The following is an 18,956-nucleotide window of genomic DNA, read 5'->3' on the forward strand; positions in this document are numbered from 1 at the left end:
TGTTACAATACTGCTGACCGGGGCTCTCCACGGGTAACATTTCGGTGTGTGTAATACCAGTTTTTGCTCTATGCAGATAACTTAAAAAGCAGTGGAAATGTGCATATACTTTCGGCATCTCTTTTTTCCCTAAATATGGATGGTGACTAGTCTTAGGTATCATTAAATATTTGAGTTCAGTGTTTATCAAATACAGTGACAGACTGGAGCCTTCCAGTCTGTGGAAGTGGTCAGTGGTAGCAGTGACTGTGTTGGTGAAGGTGTGGGTGTCCATGCTCCTGGGTCAAATCCTGGGCTACAACAGTGTTAGGTGAAGAAACGTCTGGAAATTTTAACAGGGAGCTTCCTTCATAGAGTGCAAGATAAACAGATGTAATGCAGAATTCTAAATGCTTTCATATAGTAACTAAGTCTGGTATATTCCCATGGCATATCTACCATTTACTAGAGAGAATATTACAAATTTAACATGAAAGTGTCTGTAAGAAAGAAAGACTTTTCTTTCTTACTAAGCAAATCTGCTAAAGCAAGTTGCAACAGCTTGAATAGCTTACAGACCGAGATGGAGGAATGACCACATAATTAATTAGAGAGTCCAAAATTATATCACCTACCTTTACTTTTACACTCACTTATTATTTCTTTTGTCACTTGGAAACTTCTACTAATGTAAGTGTCATAGGATTCTGAAACCACTAATTTGCTGACTGGAATGTGAGGTCTGTAAGAGAAGACATGAACAAAGGCGATGAAAACATTTTGATCCCAAGACAAAGCAACTGCTAGGATTCTAAACTTTTATTTCAAGACCTTTCTAGAGTTCCCATAGCTCTGTTTACCCATTTCCCTAGAAAGGAGGGAGGTAGAGAGAGGAGTAGTTCCACTTTATGGAAGTGGGGTCGAAATGTACAGAATGTGCAGAAACCAAGGCTGTGCATGCAAGGTGTCTCAGTGACCGGTGGAAAGGGAAACCGTACAGGTGCCACTTGTGGGTTAACTCATGAGCAGTTTGACTAATTTTCTGGGTCATGCAGCTAACAGGAAGCAAAGCGGAATTAGATGTCTTTATAGATCACCAGAGATTTCCCAAGCCTCTCTTTTCTAGCCTTATACACCATAAGCTATAAGAATAGGTTTTGTTTATTTTTGAAGTTTTTCCCAGTTTTATTGGGATAGAATTGCTGCTTCACGTTGTAGAAGTTCAAGGTATAAAAGTGTTGATCGGGTCCGCCTATTGTTATAAAATGATTTCCACCACAGTGTTAAGCTAACATCTCCATCAGGTCACCTAATCACCATTTCCCCTTTTGTGGTGAGAACATTTAAGATCGACCCTCCTCTCGGCAACTTTCAAGTATACAATACTGTATTACCGACTAATCGCCATACTGTGCAGTAGATCCCCAGAACTTCTAACTAGAAGCTTGTATCCTTTGACCAACGTCTCCCCATTTTCCCCAGCCCCCAGTCCCTGGAAATCCCCCTTCTGCTGTCTGTTTCTCTGAGTTTGGCTTTTTAGATTCCACATATGAGTGATATCATGGGTGGGTATCTCTTCGAGCTCCTGTATTCATTTCCTTTGAATACATACCCAGAAGTGGGATTGCTGGATCATATGGTAGTTCTATTTTTAATTTTCCATAGTGGCTGCACCAATTTACATTCTCACCAACACAGCTCTTGTCTTTTTGAGGACAGCCATTCTAACAGGCGTGAGGTGGTATCTCAATTGTGGGTTTTTGTTTTTTTTTCCTTTTTTTCCCCACTCATATGTGGAATTTTATTTTATTCAAAATAAAATTCAAAATATTTTATTTTATTTATTTGTTTGTTTGTTTGTTTGTTTATTTATTTATTTGACAGACCGAGATCACAAGTAGGCAGAGAGGCAGGCAGAGAGAGAGGAGGAAGCAGGCTCCCTGCTGAGCAGAGAGCCTGATGCGGGGCTCGATCCCAGGACCCAGGGATCATGACCCGAGCTGAAGGCAGAGGCCTTAACCCACTGAGCCAGCCAGGCGCCCCGTATTTTATTTTTTTAAACTTTATTTTATTTTTTCAGTGTTCCAAGATTGTTTATGCACCACACCCAGTGCTCCAAGCCATACGGGTAGGCTCACCCGACACCCCATCCCCCACCCCTCCAAAACCCTCAGTTTGTTTCTCAGAGTTTACAGTCTCTCATGGTTCATCCCCCGCTCTGATTTCCCCCAACTCACTTCTCAATGGTGGGTTTAAATTGCGTTTGCCTGATGACTAGTGATGCTGACATCTTTTCCTGAACTTGTTAGCCATTTGTATGTCATCTTTCAAAAAATGTTAAAAATATGTTAAAAAATAGGTTAAATTCTGCCTTTTTTTGTTTGTTTGTTTTTTAAAGATTTTATTTATTTATTTGACAGACAGAGATCACAAGTAGGCAGAGAGACAGGCAGAGAGAGAGGGGGAAGCAGGCTCTCTGCCGAGCAGAGAGCCTGATGTGGGGCTCGATCCCAGGACCCTGGGATCATGACCTGAGCCGAAGGCAGAGGCTTTAACCCATTGAGCCACCCAGGCGCCCCCTTCTGCCCATTTTTAAATTAGATTTTTTTTTTTTTTGGACTCTCGAGTTGTAGGAGTTCTTGATATATTTTAGATATTAACCCCTTATCAGATATATGATTCGCAATATGCTGTCCTCTTTTGTAGGTTGTTTTTCATTTTTTGGATTGTTTCTTTTGCTTTGCAAGAACTTTTTAGTTTGAGTTTCACTTCATATGGTTTCAGTTCTTATGTATAAGTCTTTAATTCATCTTGAGTTAATTTTGTCCTTGGTATATCTGCATGGTGTTATCCAATTTTCCTAATACCGTTTATTGAAAAAAACTATGGTACCTCAGTGAGTATTCTCAGCTCCCTTCTCAAATGTTAGCTGAACATATATTTGAGGATTTACTTCTAGGCTGTCAATTCTGCTCCATTGGTCTGTGTCTATTTTTTTTTAAGATTTTATTTATTAATTTGACAGAGATCATAAGTATGCAGAGATGCAGGCAAGGAGAGAGAGGAGGAAGCAGGCTCCCTGCTGAGCAGAGAGCCCAATGTGGGGCTCTATCCCAAGACCCTGGGATCATGACCCGAGCTGAAGGCAGAGGCTTTAACCCACTGAGCCACCCAGGCACCCCAGTCTGTGTCTATTTTTATGCCAGTACCATACTATTTTGAATAGTACAGATTAGTGTAGTTTGAAATCAGGAAGTGTGATGCTTCCAGCTTTGTTGTTCTTTGTTGGGTTTACTTTGGCTATTTAGGATCTTTTGTAGTACCATCCAAATTTAGGGTGGTCTTTTCTATTTCTGTGGAAAACACCATACAGAGATTTTGATAGGGATTGCCTTTAGTCTAGAGATGGCTTTGGGTAGTATGAACATTCTAATACTATTCTTCTGATCCATGAACATAGGATATCTTTCCATTTGTTTGTGTCTTCAGTTTGTTTCAGCGATCTGGTATATTTCAGTATACAGATCCTTCACCTCTTTCCTTGATTTTATTCCCAAGTATTTTTTTGTTTTCGATGCTGTTGTGAATGGGATTGTTTTATTTCTCCTTCAGATGTGTTGTTAGTACACAGAAAGACAATTATTTCTGTATGTTGATTTTTGTATCCTGGCACTTTACTGAGTTTGTTGATTAATTCTCATAGCCTTACAGTGGAGCCTTTAGGATTTTCTATATATAGAATCATATGCTCTACAAAGACATTTTTACTTCTTTCTTTCCAATCTGTATGCCTTCTATTGCTTTTTCTTGCCTGACTGCTCTCAATACTTTGTGAATGGGCCTTGTTCCTATCTTAGAGGAAAAGCTTTCAATCTTTTACCATGAGTTTGATGTTAGCTGGGGGTTAGCTGCATGACCTTTATTATGTTTTGGTATATTCTTTCTATGCCCAATTTGTTGAGCATTTTTATTATTAAAGGATGGGGTATTCTGTCAAATGATTTTTTTCTTCATGAGTTGAGCATATGATTTTTAACCTTCATTCTTTAAATGCAGTACGTCGTATATTGATTTTTGTAGTTGAACCATCCTGGCATCCAAGGGATAAACCCCATTTGATCACGGTGTATGATTCCTTTAATGTGCTGTTGAATTTGGTTCACTAATATTTTGTTGAGAATTTTTACATCTATATTTATTAGAAGCATTGGTCTATAGTTCTCTTTTCTTACAGAGTCCTTATCTCTTTCCTATAGAATACTTATCTGGCTTTGGTATCCGGGTAATGCTGGTCTTATAAAATGAGTTTGGGGAGTTGTAAGGATAGATTTTAAATGCAGAATATTAGGTCCATTGGATTTGTGAACTTACGAAATCACCAGTCTTTTCTTTTTCTTATTTTGAACAGAGACCATACACCTGGAAATAGGAAAAGCTCGGGGAACACAGAGATGAAGAGAACCCAGCTTCTGTGCTTGGGGAGTTCTCAGTGTGTGGCTGGGGTGTGCAGGCTACTCATGCAAATGGTAATCATGAACACTGCACAAAGGCACGTGAGAGGATGACCAGTGCAGGGCTCCACCATCTTGGTACCGTTGCATGTCTTCACTCTCAGCCACTGCTCTCTGCTCCCGTCTCCCTGTACTACTCTGAGTTGCTAGTCTATGAGATGTGTATCTTGTCTTTGAGTCCAGCTAGACCGTCATTTCTGTCTCATCTTTCATTGTTGGTGTTTAGTGGATGGTGGATGGAGGTGGTTGTGAGTCCTCAAAGGGAAGGCACACGGCATCTTGATCAGAACACATTATTGCTGCTGCCACTACCACAAAGATTTACTGAGAGGTTCCCATGTGTCAGGCTCTGTGCAGAGTGACCTACTTGCATGCTGTGAATATAGCCCTCCTAGCAACCCTTTTGCAAAATCCTGTTCGTGGTTGACAAAACTAAGGCTCAGAAAGGCTAGAGAGGACTTGCCTCTACTTATGCCATTAGCAACTCTTGGGTCCTGGATTTGAGTCTGGTCTGAGATCACTACCTGTAAACCCGGAGGCATTCTGGATGGTTTCGACAGTGCACCACCCCCAAGGCTGCCCTTCTGTGCACTTGGGTTTACTGTCCAGAGAGGAAGAATGGCATTCTCAGTGCCAACCCCATCCATCTGAAGGAAACCCACACTCCTTGAAATCACATTCCCTTAGCAAGCATACTTCTCCTAGGAGACAACCTTCTGAGTCTCATCACACCCCGGGGGGACAGAAGCAGACATGAATCACCACTTTTAGGGAAGGAGCTCATTGTTCTGGAGCAAACCCTTTTTTCCATCCCCACCTCCTGTCTACTTCCATTACCACTTACATCACCTGGTCTTCCAGGAGCCCAGCACAGTGACAAAAGGCCACTTTGTATGGCTCAGGGAGTCATGTCCATGGTGAGACCATGTTCATGTCTGAGATTTGCAGAAGGGTAGAGCAGGTAGATGCTGGGATCCGGTTTCTCCAGGTCAGTTCTTGCTTTTGGCAGTTCTTGCCTTGAAGTGGAACCTACGAAAGGCTTCCATGGTTGAACTAGTTCTGACAGGGGGAGGCCAGAGTCCAGGCTTCCTCACCCTCATCTGCAGCAGGCATGGCGCTTCTAGAGCTCAGAGTCAGGTAGGCCTCCAACCACCAGCTAGACCTGGGTGCTCAGGTAGCAGCCCTGGAACAGGATTCATCCTGGCACAAGGTCTACTCCCAACCTTGCTTTGACCTAGGCTATACTGTGGGCTTCTGCCTTGAGCCCCACACCAAAGTATGATTCACTGCCCCTCTAACACTCCAGACACCATTCCCCTAACACCCCTAGTTAGTTAGAGCCCTGTTCTGAAGCCCAATCCAACTGGTGTGTGTGTGTGTATACATATACATGTATATACATATATATACACATATACATATACACATATACATATATGTGTATATGTGCACATATATACACATATATATATATACACATATATGTGTGTATTTATATATATATAATGTCTTGATCCTTCTGGCCCAGCTCCCTAAGACTGGGACTGCTTTCGACACCCAGACCCCAGGCTTGGTCCTGGGGCCTGTGGATGACACCTAGGTATTAGTCACCGGGCTGGATTTTCCTTAACCTACTTCCATCCCTCCTCCTCCTTGTTCCAAGGTGAGAGGACTCTCCAACTGGGGCTAGCTTGATGTATAATTACCCTATCAGTCCTTGCCCCTCTGCCCACCACATTTACTCAATCATTTGGGCATCACTACTTGCTTCAAAAATGTTGGCACACTTGGCATAATTGCACAGGGACTTTAACTCCAGGGCATGTGCCTCTCATATGCTTTATTGTTGACTTTCACAATTGATTTATAGACTTAGAGGCTTAATCCTTTTCTCCCCCTTGTATACAAAGTGGTTGAACTGGATTTCGATTTTCTGTAGAACAAAAGAAAAGTCTGGAATAAAGACCAGGTCCTGGCTCCCAAGTTCCTGGTGTTCCTTCTTCTGCTTGTACTACTGTTGCTGTGTGTGTCTGCATGTGCACTGAAAGGCTCAGACAGGATGATTCTGGAGAACTTTGTAAATGAGCTTGGGAAGATGTGCAGGATGCAGTTAAGGGGGTAAACTATGGCCAGGTTGGCTGGGAGATGCTGAGGGGGAGTGAATCAAGAACGTCATTTCACTAGTGTTGGCAATAACTCACCCTCTTTCCAGCCCAGAGGGATGAAGGCTGTTGGCACGGGGGCAATAATTTATTGCCATTTCCCCCAAAGGTTGGAAAAACAGTTGCCATAGGGGAGATAGGGCAAAATGTGAAGTGTGATTGAGCCTTGAGCAACATGGGTTTGAACTGTGTGGGTCCATTTATATGTGGATTTTTTTTTTTTATAAATACAGTTCAGCACTATAAATTTATTATTTTCTTTTGTCTAGCTTACTTCATTGTAAGAATATGGTATAGACTACATAAACATACAACATATGTGTCCATTGCCTATGTTATTGGTAAGAATTCTGGTCAACAGTAGGCTCTTAGTTGTTGAGCTTTTGGGAAATCTAAAATTGTATGTGAATTTGACTGTGTGGGGAGTCAGCATCCCTCACCCCCTGTGTTGTTCAAAGGTGAATTACTAGTAGGGGATCTCATTGATTGGTTTAATCTTATTTTTGAGGAATGCTAATTCCTTTAAGCAGGTAGCACATATTAATTAATTTATAGGGTCATCCGAAGTTTTATTTACAGAAAAGGGAAATGAATATGGAAAACAAGATGTTTTCTCCTATCTTTGCCAGAAGCTCACATTGCTTCATTTGTGGTTTGGGCAGGTATCTGAAAGGAAAGGTCACAGGCTATCACAAGGAGGAAATTGCTGCTTGGTCATTTGCTTCAAATTCTGCCTTAAGAAATAGGAACTTAATTCTCCTCTATAATGAGCATGAATATCCCTTCTCAGGGACATTTTACAAACACCCGAGTGGAGTTTTGAGAGTTAAGAATTCACCAATAATAATATAGTTGCACTAATGGCTTACTTGTGGTTATTCATTTGTGGATCAATCTACGAACACTTCTTTCCTTTTTTACTCCCAGCACTGTCTAGTCTCACCGAAAAAGCAAAGGACTAGGAATGGGGAGATGGTAAAGCGATTAGATTACACGGTGCTCGACACGCAGAAAAGGATCAATACAGGTTAGCTGTTGCTGCCATCACTGTTCCGCGTGCTCACCAAATACAATGACTTTCGTCTGTAAGAGAGGACAAGTGGCTTGCCTGTATTTTGGGGTTACAGCAATAATAAATGAAGATCAAGAGAATTAAGAATGCTATGAAAAAGGAAAGTCCAAGGCAAGACCCTGTCCTTTCCCTCAATCCCACCCCCCCCAAGCAAGCTTCTGGAACTGCATCAGGCTTCGCTGGTGGACAATCCTGGAATGCAAAATGGTTTTATCCTTCCCTGAAAGAGACAGAACGAAGTCAGGAAAGCCCAGTGTGTACGTAGGGGGCGCTAAGTACGAGGGAATGCTGGCTTTCTCGGTTGTGGTCTTTGAAATGATCACTTGACTCCCACCACTATGGACAACCGCCCATGGGCTCTGTCTGGTCCTCCGTCTCCTTAGTCGGCCCGACCTGGTGTAGAAAAGTGCTTCCTCACTGACTCTGGGAGGCAGCAGCCCAGAGGGTTACCTGTAGGTTGTATCCACGCTCAGGTTGGCGGCCGCTAACTCTGATGGAGGTATCCACGCAGGTAAGGTGTTCCCAGGAACCCATTTCGTCCACTCAAACAAGCCAGGCTCTACACGGATCTTCAGGTTCTTTTCTTGTTGTAAACCTTAGACATGAAAGGAAATGACGATGAAGGAACAGGCCGAACTGCCATACAAAGTCTGGTCAACCTCTCCTCTTTTCTACCGGCTGCTGCATGGAAGGTGGCAGCATGGGGGTTTGGTCAAGGGTTTCTCATTTCCACGTGTGACAAACAGACGAGCTTCATCCTCTGGCCCCGGCGACAGGATGGATGCTGGCTTTACGGGGTCTCTGACTTAAGGAACACAAGTCATTACCTGTGTCATGTATCCCCTTCCGTGACGACTAGACTGGCTTTTCCTAAGGGAAGTCCCAAGACGGCCTTACTGAGAAACTTCAGAAATTCTCTTAGTATCCTCTGCCCTACAACAGCTGAAACTGTCTTTGAATATCATGGAAACTATTCCCTTCCTCTACCAGGAAATCCAGTTTTGAGTATTTCCGAGTGCCAGTGCACAAGTCCTGCCGTTTCTCGAGGGATAATTACCCTCAGCGTAGGACTTGTCCCTGTTGAACTTTCTGTATAATGCTTTTAGCCCAGTGTTTTAATATATAAAGTATCTTATTTTATTATTTATTTTTAAAAGATATTATTTATTTGACAGAGCATGAGAGAGGGAACACAAGCAGGGGCAGTGGGAAAGGGAGAACCAGGTTCCCACCGCGCAGGGAGCCTGACGTACGTGGGACTTGATCCCAGGACCCTGAGATCACAACCTGAGCTGAAGGCAGACGCTTAACTGACTGAGCCACCCGGGTACCCAAAGTATTTTAATATATAAATGCATTCTGGTTTACTTAAGGAATGGAAGCCTCAAAGGAAGTGTCCATTCTTCTCTGGCCTGGCTAATTCTGGCTCATTCATTTGTTTGGTATAAGCGAATAGTTCCACTCTGTTTCTCCTGGTTTTCCTTCCAGTGAAACGAGAGCGGAGATCCCTGTAACTCAAGCTTCCCCAGATTTTACGGTGAACGTTGAGTATCTTTATAGCAATGGTGCTTTTAAAGCCATCCAATTAACTACAGAAACAGGGATGATGAAGATTTGGAGATACTCAGGAGCACCGTTGCTATTATAAACAAGCAGCAAACAGAGCAGAGTGGGAGGAAATGATTTCACTGTTTCACTGTTTAAAAAAAAAAAATCACATGCTGTAGGCTCCAAATTATTGCCAGACAACAATATTTCACAAGCCTGCCATTCATCGAAGAGGCATTTTCAAGCAAAAAATATCTGTATACCACCTTTCATCTCATTTAATGCCACCAGAGTATGATTTGGGGATGCTTGCAAAGATAGCTTCCAAAAGAATCATGGCTATAAATTCCACATTTGAAGCTTCCCATTGGCTGATGTCCCGCAAGTCTAGGATAGTCTAGCTGTAGGGCTATCTGGAGGCGGGAGGATGGATTCGTGGACTTTTATGGCGTCTAACCTTTCAAGATGTTGTATGCAGTCTGCACGCAGCGCAGGGATGGGGAGCAGTAGACGTGGTCAATGATGGTGTTGCTCTCCAGTAAGGCTTCCCCTGCAACGTAAGACAAAGAACAACTGGTTTGCTGGGTTTAGGCAGCCTCCGCTGGAGCTCAGTGTGGGAGCAGGAGGCAGGCAGACCCTGCAAACCCCCTTTTCGGTGGGGGCTCACACACAGCTGGCATTGTTAGCTTGGTTTCCAAGACCCCCCCCCCCCTCCCCACCTTGTCTTTTTCTTTCCTTCTCTCGGGTGCTAACAAGCAGGAAAATATCCATCTAGGAGAGATGCAGAAAGACGAGAACGCTCTGATTTCACACTTGTGATACAAACGAGCTGGTCTGTACTGTGACAATTACATCTTGATTTACTTTTATCCTGCACTAAACAAGGTCTCAGCCTGTTGTATTCTTAGATAACAGAGGTAAATCCCTATACCTGGTACTTTAACACTTTCCTCGTGGAACACCCTTCTTTTCTCTACTAGATAAAGTCTAAACACCTTACTGTGGAGGGGCACGGTCTTCTGTGAACTCGTCTTTATCCAGCTCACCAGCCTTATCGCGTGTGGCTCACAAGCAGTGCTCTAGAAAAAGAGCTTGCTTTCTAAGTCCTTTCGATGCAATTTTTCATGTCTATGACTTTTTTTTTTTAAGATTTTATTTATTTGACAGAGAGATCACAAGTAGACAGAGACACAAGCAGAGGTGGGAGGAAGACTCCCTGCTGAGCGGAGAGCCTAATATAGGGCTCGATCCCAGGACCCTGAGATCATGACCTGAGCCGAAAGGCAGAGGCTTAACCCACTGAGCCACCCAGGGGCCCCACATGTCTATGACTTTATGTTGTTCTCTCCTATGCTCCTGGTCCTTCTCTGCCCAGGTGACTTCTCCAGTCTTCTGTGCGTTTTTTAATGGTCTCCTAAGAGTCCGTGCCCAGTTCTATTTCTGAGTGTACTCGGCCTGTATGATATTTATCCACTGACAAGTCTGTTTCCCCGAGGGTGGGGGCTCTCGCTTGGATCCCCAACACCTAGCACGGGACCCTGCACCAAGTAAGTGATCAGTGACCGTGTGACATGACTGAACAGGACAAGGCTGCTGTCTCCACCGGGCAGGTATGGAACAGACCTGCAAAGAACTGACCCTCTTCAAAGGGTCTAGTTGGCCTCTCTATACCCAGCCCCTGCAGGCTTCTCTCCTCTGCACCCCTGCCCTAGAAGCTGACCTTGCCCCATCCCTGGGTCGTATGGCCCTCAAGGGATCACACCTCATTCACTTGGGTAAACCAGCCCAGTGCCTAGCACAGTGTTCTGAACTTCATGGTTACGTAATAAATCCCTTTTGAACTGGGGAAATAAACTGCTAGCAGGAAAGTTGTAGAAAGCCATACAGAGTGTCCTGGCATGCCCACTGGAACCAGTCTTTGGAAGAAGTAGCCAGGAAAGACTGTGTCATCAGTCCAGGACACTTACCCACCAGTCTTGCTTGCATACATCCAAACACGGTGATCGGGGCATCTTTCTCGTAATCCCGGAAACCACCACTCCGCTGAGGTAAGCTATGAGGCATGTTCAGGTTGGTGCGTATGTAGCGGCCTGGCAAAAAAAAAAAAACCCAACAAAAAAAAGCAGAGAAAGGATGCCTTTGTTTTCCTTAGGACTTTTGTTGCTCATCCTCACGGCCCCCCACTTCCATTCCTTTGGGCCAAAGAAACAGAAGTGAACTTTCTAGAAAACACTGAAGCGGACACTTCCTCTGGTAAGAGTCGTGGCATCTATGCCTGCGTTTGTTGACGATGTGACAAGAGAGTTTTTAAGTGAAAGAAAGAGCCACACGCTTTAAAGCAGGAGGATTCTGGGATAGGCAAGCCTCTCAATCTCAGACGCGCCACTCCCGTGGAAAGGGAACCAAAACGAGCCACGGTGACTTAATGGAGGGAATTTCTGGCCACAGAATCGGGACACTTGTCTCTGCCTCTGCCAAATGACCATGGGAAGACATTTGCCGTCTTTGGTCCCCGGTGTCCCAGTTTACGGAATGGGGACAAGAACGCCTACCTCTTCACTAACACTCAAGACCAGGGGGAAGAATGTACCCTGTAACAGATGATAGGCATTTCCTCTAGCTCGTGGAACAACCCCAAAGGACGCCATCTAGACAAATGCAGCTTCACTCTGCCCCCTAGAGGCCGTGACAGGTATGCCGATGCCACGCCGGTCAACCACCCACTCACCTTTGGCATCAAAGCACTGGGAGAGCCAGTACTTCCCAAACACGACATCCATCCTCTCACCGTGCCGGCACACAAAGAGGCATCTCTTCTGAGGGCCGGGCTGGCTATTAACCCTCAGAGGCTGCAGAGAGAGAGAGAAAGGCTATTAGTGGGGAGAGCATATGAGAAAGTGAACACGTGCTAGATAGAGCCAGCCGACAGAGCAGCAGAGCCAAGTTCTAGAACAGGTTCTGCCAGCGCAGGACCTGGACACATCTCGGAGCTACCTGGAATTTATGCTGGCCCGTCTGCACATGGGGGCACGAGGACGAAGACCGCTTGTGCTACAGCTCCAAGGGAGAGCTGGCCAGTAGGTCAAGCTAGCCATCCAGTCCTCCCCCAAAGAGATACCTGATCAACAACTTCAGGGGACGAGGGCTTTTATCACAAAAGTGTCTGCCTCACCTCTAGCACAGGGTGGTGAGACCATAGGGGTGGATGGTCTCCCCCAGCTTGGCCCCTTCTGATCCCACTTCTGGCTCTGTTGTCTGACTACGTGCGTGCTGGTGTTCCCAGAAACCGTTCAGGGAGGACACTGGCTCCCTCTGAGTGATGAAATAGGCAGGTCTAGTCCAAGGCATGTCCAAATGACTTCAGGTTCTGTATTGCTGGGTGGATCCTTGTAGACGCTTCTGTGTTCCTTCTGGTTAGCTGGCTATTCCCAGATTCCCTGGTGTGGCCAAAACTTTTTCTATTTGCGGCCAGATAGCTGCCCTGCCAAGGTTAGTATATGGGCTCATGCCATGATCTTTCCCGTTTCTTCTCCTACTCTTCCCTAATTCAAGCCTGGGCTCCAGCCAATGGGATCTAGTCTCTTGCCCCCCAATTTGCTTTTGTCTCTATTGTTCAGAAGGATCCCCACCCCCTACTCCTCCATTCTGTGATGTTCCTGGCGTGTACTGAGCACTCAGACATACGTGAGCCCTCACCATGTGCCAGGCGCTGGGCTAAGAGCCTTATTTTCTTTAAGGTCACAGTGGCTTCTGAAATAGATGGCACTCTTGTGATTTTACAGATAACGTGTCCTCCTGTTTGCAGATCCGCCTTCTTGATGAGATGAGACCCAGATGTGGTAGGCGCTGTCCGTTCCCCCCACGTGACTCCTCCTAGCTTTACATCTCTGTGTATCTTTTATAGTTTTGTGCCCTTTCTCCCCGAGAGATTGGGGACCGTTTTGGGCCTCGAGGGCAAGCCTTCCCACTTAGCAAGTAAGTGCCCAGTGAGTCCCGAGTAGAGCTGAGGCCATGACCCCACGGGTCAGCGTTACCTGCGTGGGCTGGCAAATGATGGTCAGGGGCGCCGTCTCCCCCAGACCCTGGTCCTCATACTGTCGCCTCTCCAACACACCGTCACCGAATGAGAGCGCGTTAGAAGATGCTGTATTTAAGATCGAGTAAGACCTGCAGGGGAAGATAAGGAAGACGGTTACTGGTTTGGCCAGAAGTCATCAGCATGTCACCCTTGGGCTCAACAGGAGTGTGGGAATGAGCGGGAAGCACGCCCCAGGCAGTGTCGTGGTTGGGACAGAAGCACAGAGGGTACCCCATTTCTGGAGAGGAACGTCTCGTCTTGCAGTTACCAAATTAGGGGTGGATGGATTTCTGTACTTTGAACGGACGCGTTCGTCTCTCTGGGCAGGGATGGGGCCAAGGCATGTTCAAGAGTAATGAGTTACAAATTTTGTACCATTGTTTCCAGCTACATTTCTGGCTCAAAAAACAAAACCAAAAAACCCACAATTCCTATCGCCTTTCATCTTTTCTATGGCGATTTCCCTCTGAACTGACACGCTGGGGGAGGGTTCTTACTCTCTCCACCACTTGGCCTGTCGTTCCCAGTGACCAAGGAAGCCTTAGGGCTGTTCTCCCCTCTTCCACCTTCTCCCCTCGTGCCACCGCTCTCCCCGTCTTCATAATACGTCCAACGAGATGACGAAATCGAGAACTATTTCAGAGGAGGCCATTCTCACCAGATGTATAGAGCCGTGAGCCAAGAACTCTCATTTCTGGGTGTGACACTGACTACAGAAGCCCCAACGAGGTCTCGCTGACAGCGGGGGCAGCAAATTAGGCCACATTCAAATTACTGTGATTAACGAGGCTTCCAGAAACCTTTATCTAATCAACACTGCCATGTAAGTATGGTCGTGAGGCAAATCCCATGAAGATCTCCTCTGCCTGCCTGAGCAGTGTTCAAGGGACAGCATTTAGGTTTTCGATTTCCTGCTTCTTTATAACGAGGGTGGCCGTTCATTTGAGTCTCCCGAGCACCGTCTTGGTTTGTACCATTAACCCCATCCATTCAGGAATATTAAGTGTTAACACAGGTGGAGGCTTTGAAATTCATCTTGGAAAAGAACCTTTTAGATTCAGCAGTATAATAAAGCCAACTGGTTGTGAGGCCAACCGTTTTTTAAATGTTCTGATTTTTTAAATAATTTTAGGACCCCCTCCACTCTCTGAAGTACCCCCCCTTTGTGTCTGTACAGCGACCCATCCCTACTTCCACACAAGGGTTTCAGAAGCTTCCTACCCTGAAAGAGAGACACATCAGCCCTCGCGCCTATCAGAATCGCCAGGGGAGCTTTAAAAAATACACGTCTAAGCCCCACTTGTCAGAGACTGATTCAGCAGGTCTGGGGTGCTCGGGAGGTGGGACCTAACAGGTGGCGTCAGCCAGTGTGGGGTGCAGCCCGAGGGACCTAGTGAAAAAATTAAGCAACCACAGACAAAGAAAATCTAGTGCTGCTCGCAGCCTGATGGACAGGCGCTCTCCTTTGCAAACATCACCGTTAAAGAAAATTCAGTTTCACTGTCTGATTCATCAAAGCTTCAGGGCCTCAAATGTCTGGATAGATGGCATCGTCTTGACACCCGGCTTGTACACGTCCCTTAATTTTCTTTCCTTTATTATAGCTATGAAGACACTGGCAGAATCCCTTCTCTCTCTCTCTCCTTCAGCTCCGTTGGCAAGGAGAATGCCAACCTCCTTCTCTTCTCAACTGTCATTGTAATCAAAGGACCCGACTCGCTCTGAGACAGTCTGGTACTGTCAGTTCCAGAAGACAACAGTCAGAGGCTTTATGCTGAGAGTAGTGGAGGGAGGAAGCTGAAGCCTGATACCCAGGACATCTTCTCAAGTACTGAGGGTGGGGGGGATGCTGGCACATCCCTAGGCCACATCAGTCCTGTGGGTAAAGCCCAGAAGGACCAGCCAGCAATGCAAAGGACATGATGGGGCTTCACCAACTACAGAGCAGCCTGAGACACTTAGAACCGGGCAAGATGCCCCAATAAAAGGGTGGTGAGAGAGATTTCCTTAGAAGGGACTTAGAAATGAGAAGAATGACCGGGCCGAAAGAAAGGGCTGTTGGGGCACCTGGGTGGCTCAGCGGGTTAAGCCTCTGCCTTCAGCTCAGGTCATGATCCCAGAGTCCTGGGATCGAGCCCCGCATCGGGCTCTCTGCTCTAGCGGGGAGCCTGCTTCCCCCTCTCTCTCTGCCTGCCTCTCTGCCAAATAAATAAATAAAATCTTAAAAAAAAAAAAAAAAGGGCTGTGGAGGGTAACTGGCCCCAAGTCCCTACTTGCTGTTTGGATCCCCTCTGCAACTTCCCATCAAGGCATCCAGGTCATTTTGGAGCACTTCCGGGGGCTTTATCCCCTCAAGGCTGACTTTGGTTAGGGGGGAAAGAGAGAGAAGATCTGTCTTATAGGGAGCCTCCTTAAGTCATTTCTGGTTCTGGGGTTAAACAGGAAAGTGCAGTTCTTCTACAGGATCACCTCTGTGGAAGAGACATTTGACTTGACAAGCATGTTGGAGAGGACTGGAAAACACAAGTTGGAAGGAAAAGAAAAGAAAAAAACCCATAAAGCTGACGGCTTCTTAGGTTCAGTGCTATTGTATATGTGGTGCTGATCAATGTCAAGTTAAGTCCTTTCTTGTAGTCTTAACACCCCTGTGAGGTAAAGGCAATTCTCGTCTCCAAGATTAACGAACAGGGGCTCAGAGAGGTAATGTAACTTGGCCAAGGTCACACAGCTTTTGAGTGGGGCTGTTAGGAACTGAACCCAAGACTACAGGAACAAACACTCAAATTCTTGATGACGGTGTCCTAACACCTAATGTTAGTACTCCCCACTCTGAGCAGCCTTGGCTGTGGAGAGGACACGCAAACCTCCCCATGGTCCCTGGACCAGTGTCCCCATGTTTCAGCCCAAGCTCTAATTTGGACGGGAGTGGATCTGGAAACACCGATCTGAAATGGGTCAGCAGGGCTTCTCGCACAGACTTTTCGCCCACATACGGCCTGACTTTAAAAAAAAAAAAAAAAGAGTGGCTGGGGCACCATGTATCCTCAGACAAACCCTCTGAGACCTCCCTGTATCCACGTGCATTGTGCTTCACTTGTTTGTATAGGGATGACGCGGTGACTTTGGAAATCCAACTTAGATTTCTGAAAACCCAAAATGTTTGGGGACCGTGAGGCAGCTCTGACCTCCCGATTATGCCACAGAACGCTCCTGGGCGGGGGTGGAGGGTGGGCTGGGAGGGAAAGGAAGGAATGCCGGGGCGGGGGATCATTCCGGAAGAAGATGTTGTTTCCCACCTCTGGGTGTGTGGTTTGCCTGCTTGCCGCTAACTAGGGTAGAGAGTCTACTCTTTTCTCCCTCCAAGCAAAACGCTCGCTGAAACGGCCCCTCTCTGCTTCTCTTTTACGGCGGTAATGATAGCGTTCGACACCCCATGCAGCTGGTGCTCCCCGCTCCTGGCTCGCAGACACTTTGGCACACGGCAGGAGGGAGGAGAGACGAGCCAGCGTGCGCACCCTGGCGAGATGCCCCAGTATGCTGGGGAAGGGCTGGCTTCGAGCTGCTCCGATTAAGAAAGAGGAGGTGCCTCTCGTCCCTCTTTTATCTGTCCAGACAAAGCTGGCCATCTGACACAGGCTGCTCGGAACATGGGACCAGTTTGGTTTGGGGGCAAGACAGGGGGGCGGGGCTGGGTGGCCGGTTATCCCTCTAAAGAAGACTAAGGGCCACCATGTATCTTTTCAAGGTTCTGGCAGTTGCCCATTTCCTGACACGGTCTCTCTCATCCGGGCATTCATGTGCCCAAGGCTGGGGACTTGCTCAGGGTCGCCCAGCAAGCGAGGGGCAGGTAGGTCTCCTGATCCTCGCAAACCCTATCACTCCTGTCCTGGCTGGCGTGATGGGAACTTGCCCCGCTGTTCCGGGGAGTCAGACCACTCTAGAGCGACAACCCAGGACCAAAGGTACAGAAGCCCAAAGACCATGAAGTCTCAGCGCTGGCATGACCCACACTTCCCCCCCCCGAGAGACAGTCCTTCTAGCTGCCTCCATGCCGTCTCTGATCAAGAACTGAGACTGTTTCATCAAGTGGGGCCGGCGGAGAGCAGGACAGCAGATCCATCCATCATTGTCCCCTGCCCCGAGTCAGCCCCTCCTGAATGCCCTGAACCAAGAGCTTTCTTCCCAGGCGAACTCCTCTCCTGTCACTGCCGCCCCGAGGGTCCAGGCTCACGTCTGCTCCCCTGCCCCCTCCTCCCAGGCTGCGGCGGGTGAAGAACACGAGTCTGCTCACCCGTGAAATATCCAGGTGCTGCACTCGTCAGCCTTGGTAATGTAGTTCTCGGGCAGGAGTCCTGAGCAGCCGGTGGTTAGGGACGTGCCATAGATCCAGCCCTCACTGGTGCTGGTCTGCTCCATCGGAGACATGAAGATGAAGTCCCCGGGGGTCAGCTCGAGCTCGTCATCGTTTTGTGGGGTGTAGGGGTAGATCACCTGTAATGTCTGAAAGAGGCAGAGAGGGAGGAGGGAGACCCCCATGTGACCAGCGTGCGTGGCCCCGGGCACGTCTGTGCGTCCTGCTTTAATGGCGCACACATCCAGATGCTGACATTTACGGGAACCCCTGGGGTCTGCCGGCTCGGAGCAGATTTGGACTCGGATCAGAAAACGTGGTTTTCCCACCAACAGTGTAAGAGGGTTCCCCTTTCTCCACATCCTCTCCAACACACGTTGTTTCCTGTCTTGCTAATTTTGGCCATTCTAACTGGTGTAAGGTGATATCTCAATGTGGTTTTGATTTGAATCTCCCTGATGGCTAGTGATGATGAACATTTTTTCATGTGTCTGGTAGCCATTTGTATGTCTTCATTGGAGAAGTGTCTGTTCATATCTTCTGCCCATTTTTTAATATGATTATCTGTTTTGTGTGTGTTGAGTTTGAGGAGTTCTTTATAGATCCTGGATATCAACCTTTTATCTGTACTGTCATTTGCAAATATCTTCTCCCATTCCGTGGGTTGCCTCTTTGTTTTGATGACTGTTTCTTTTGCTGTGCAGAAGCTTTTTATCTTGATGAAGTCCCAGAAGTTCATCTTTGCCTTTGTTTCCTTCGCCTTTGGAGACATATCTTGAAAGAAGTTGCTGTGGCTGATATCAAAGAGGTTACTCCCTATGTTCTCCTCGAGGATTCTGATGGATTCCTGTCTCACGTTGAGGTCTTTTATCCATTTTGAGTTTATCTTTGTGTACGGTGTAAGAGAATGGTCAAGTTTCATTCTTCTACATATAGCTGTCCAGTTTTCCCAGCACCATTTATTGAAGAGACTGTCTTTTTTCCACTGGATATTTTTTCCTGTTTTGTCAAAGATTATTTGACCATAGAGTTGAGGGTCCATATCTGGGCTCTCTACTCTGTTCCACTGGTGCAGCCACTTTGGAGAACAGTGTGGAGATTCCTCAGGAAATTAAAAATAGATCTTCCCTATGACCCTGCAATTGCACTGCTGGGTATTTACCCCAAAGATACAGATGTAGTGAAAAGAAGGGCCATCTGTACCCCAATGTTTATAGCAGCAATGGCCACGGTCGCCAAACTGTGGAAAGAACCA

At 46.5% G+C, this 18,956-nt stretch overlaps 1 protein-coding gene across 1 annotated transcript in view; it reads right to left on the reverse strand.

The window, feature by feature from the left end:
- Positions 1-18,956, reverse strand: part of UBASH3B (ubiquitin associated and SH3 domain containing B) — a 34,353-nt gene that overhangs the window by 5,446 nt on the left and 9,951 nt on the right. The window contains exons 5-11 of the mRNA XM_080817046.1: positions 17,642-17,850; positions 13,307-13,439; positions 12,001-12,121; positions 11,240-11,362; positions 9,730-9,822; positions 8,175-8,319; positions 615-721 (exon numbers count right to left, since the gene is read on the reverse strand). Coding sequence (XP_080673172.1) covers positions 615-721; positions 8,175-8,319; positions 9,730-9,822; positions 11,240-11,362; positions 12,001-12,121; positions 13,307-13,439; positions 17,642-17,850 — 931 coding nt within the window. The remainder of the gene's footprint in view (positions 1-614; positions 722-8,174; positions 8,320-9,729; positions 9,823-11,239; positions 11,363-12,000; positions 12,122-13,306; positions 13,440-17,641; positions 17,851-18,956) is intronic.

Source organism: Martes martes (genome assembly GCF_963455335.1).
Source record: "Martes martes genome assembly, chromosome: 10".
Taxonomy (NCBI): Eukaryota; Metazoa; Chordata; class Mammalia; order Carnivora; family Mustelidae; genus Martes; species Martes martes.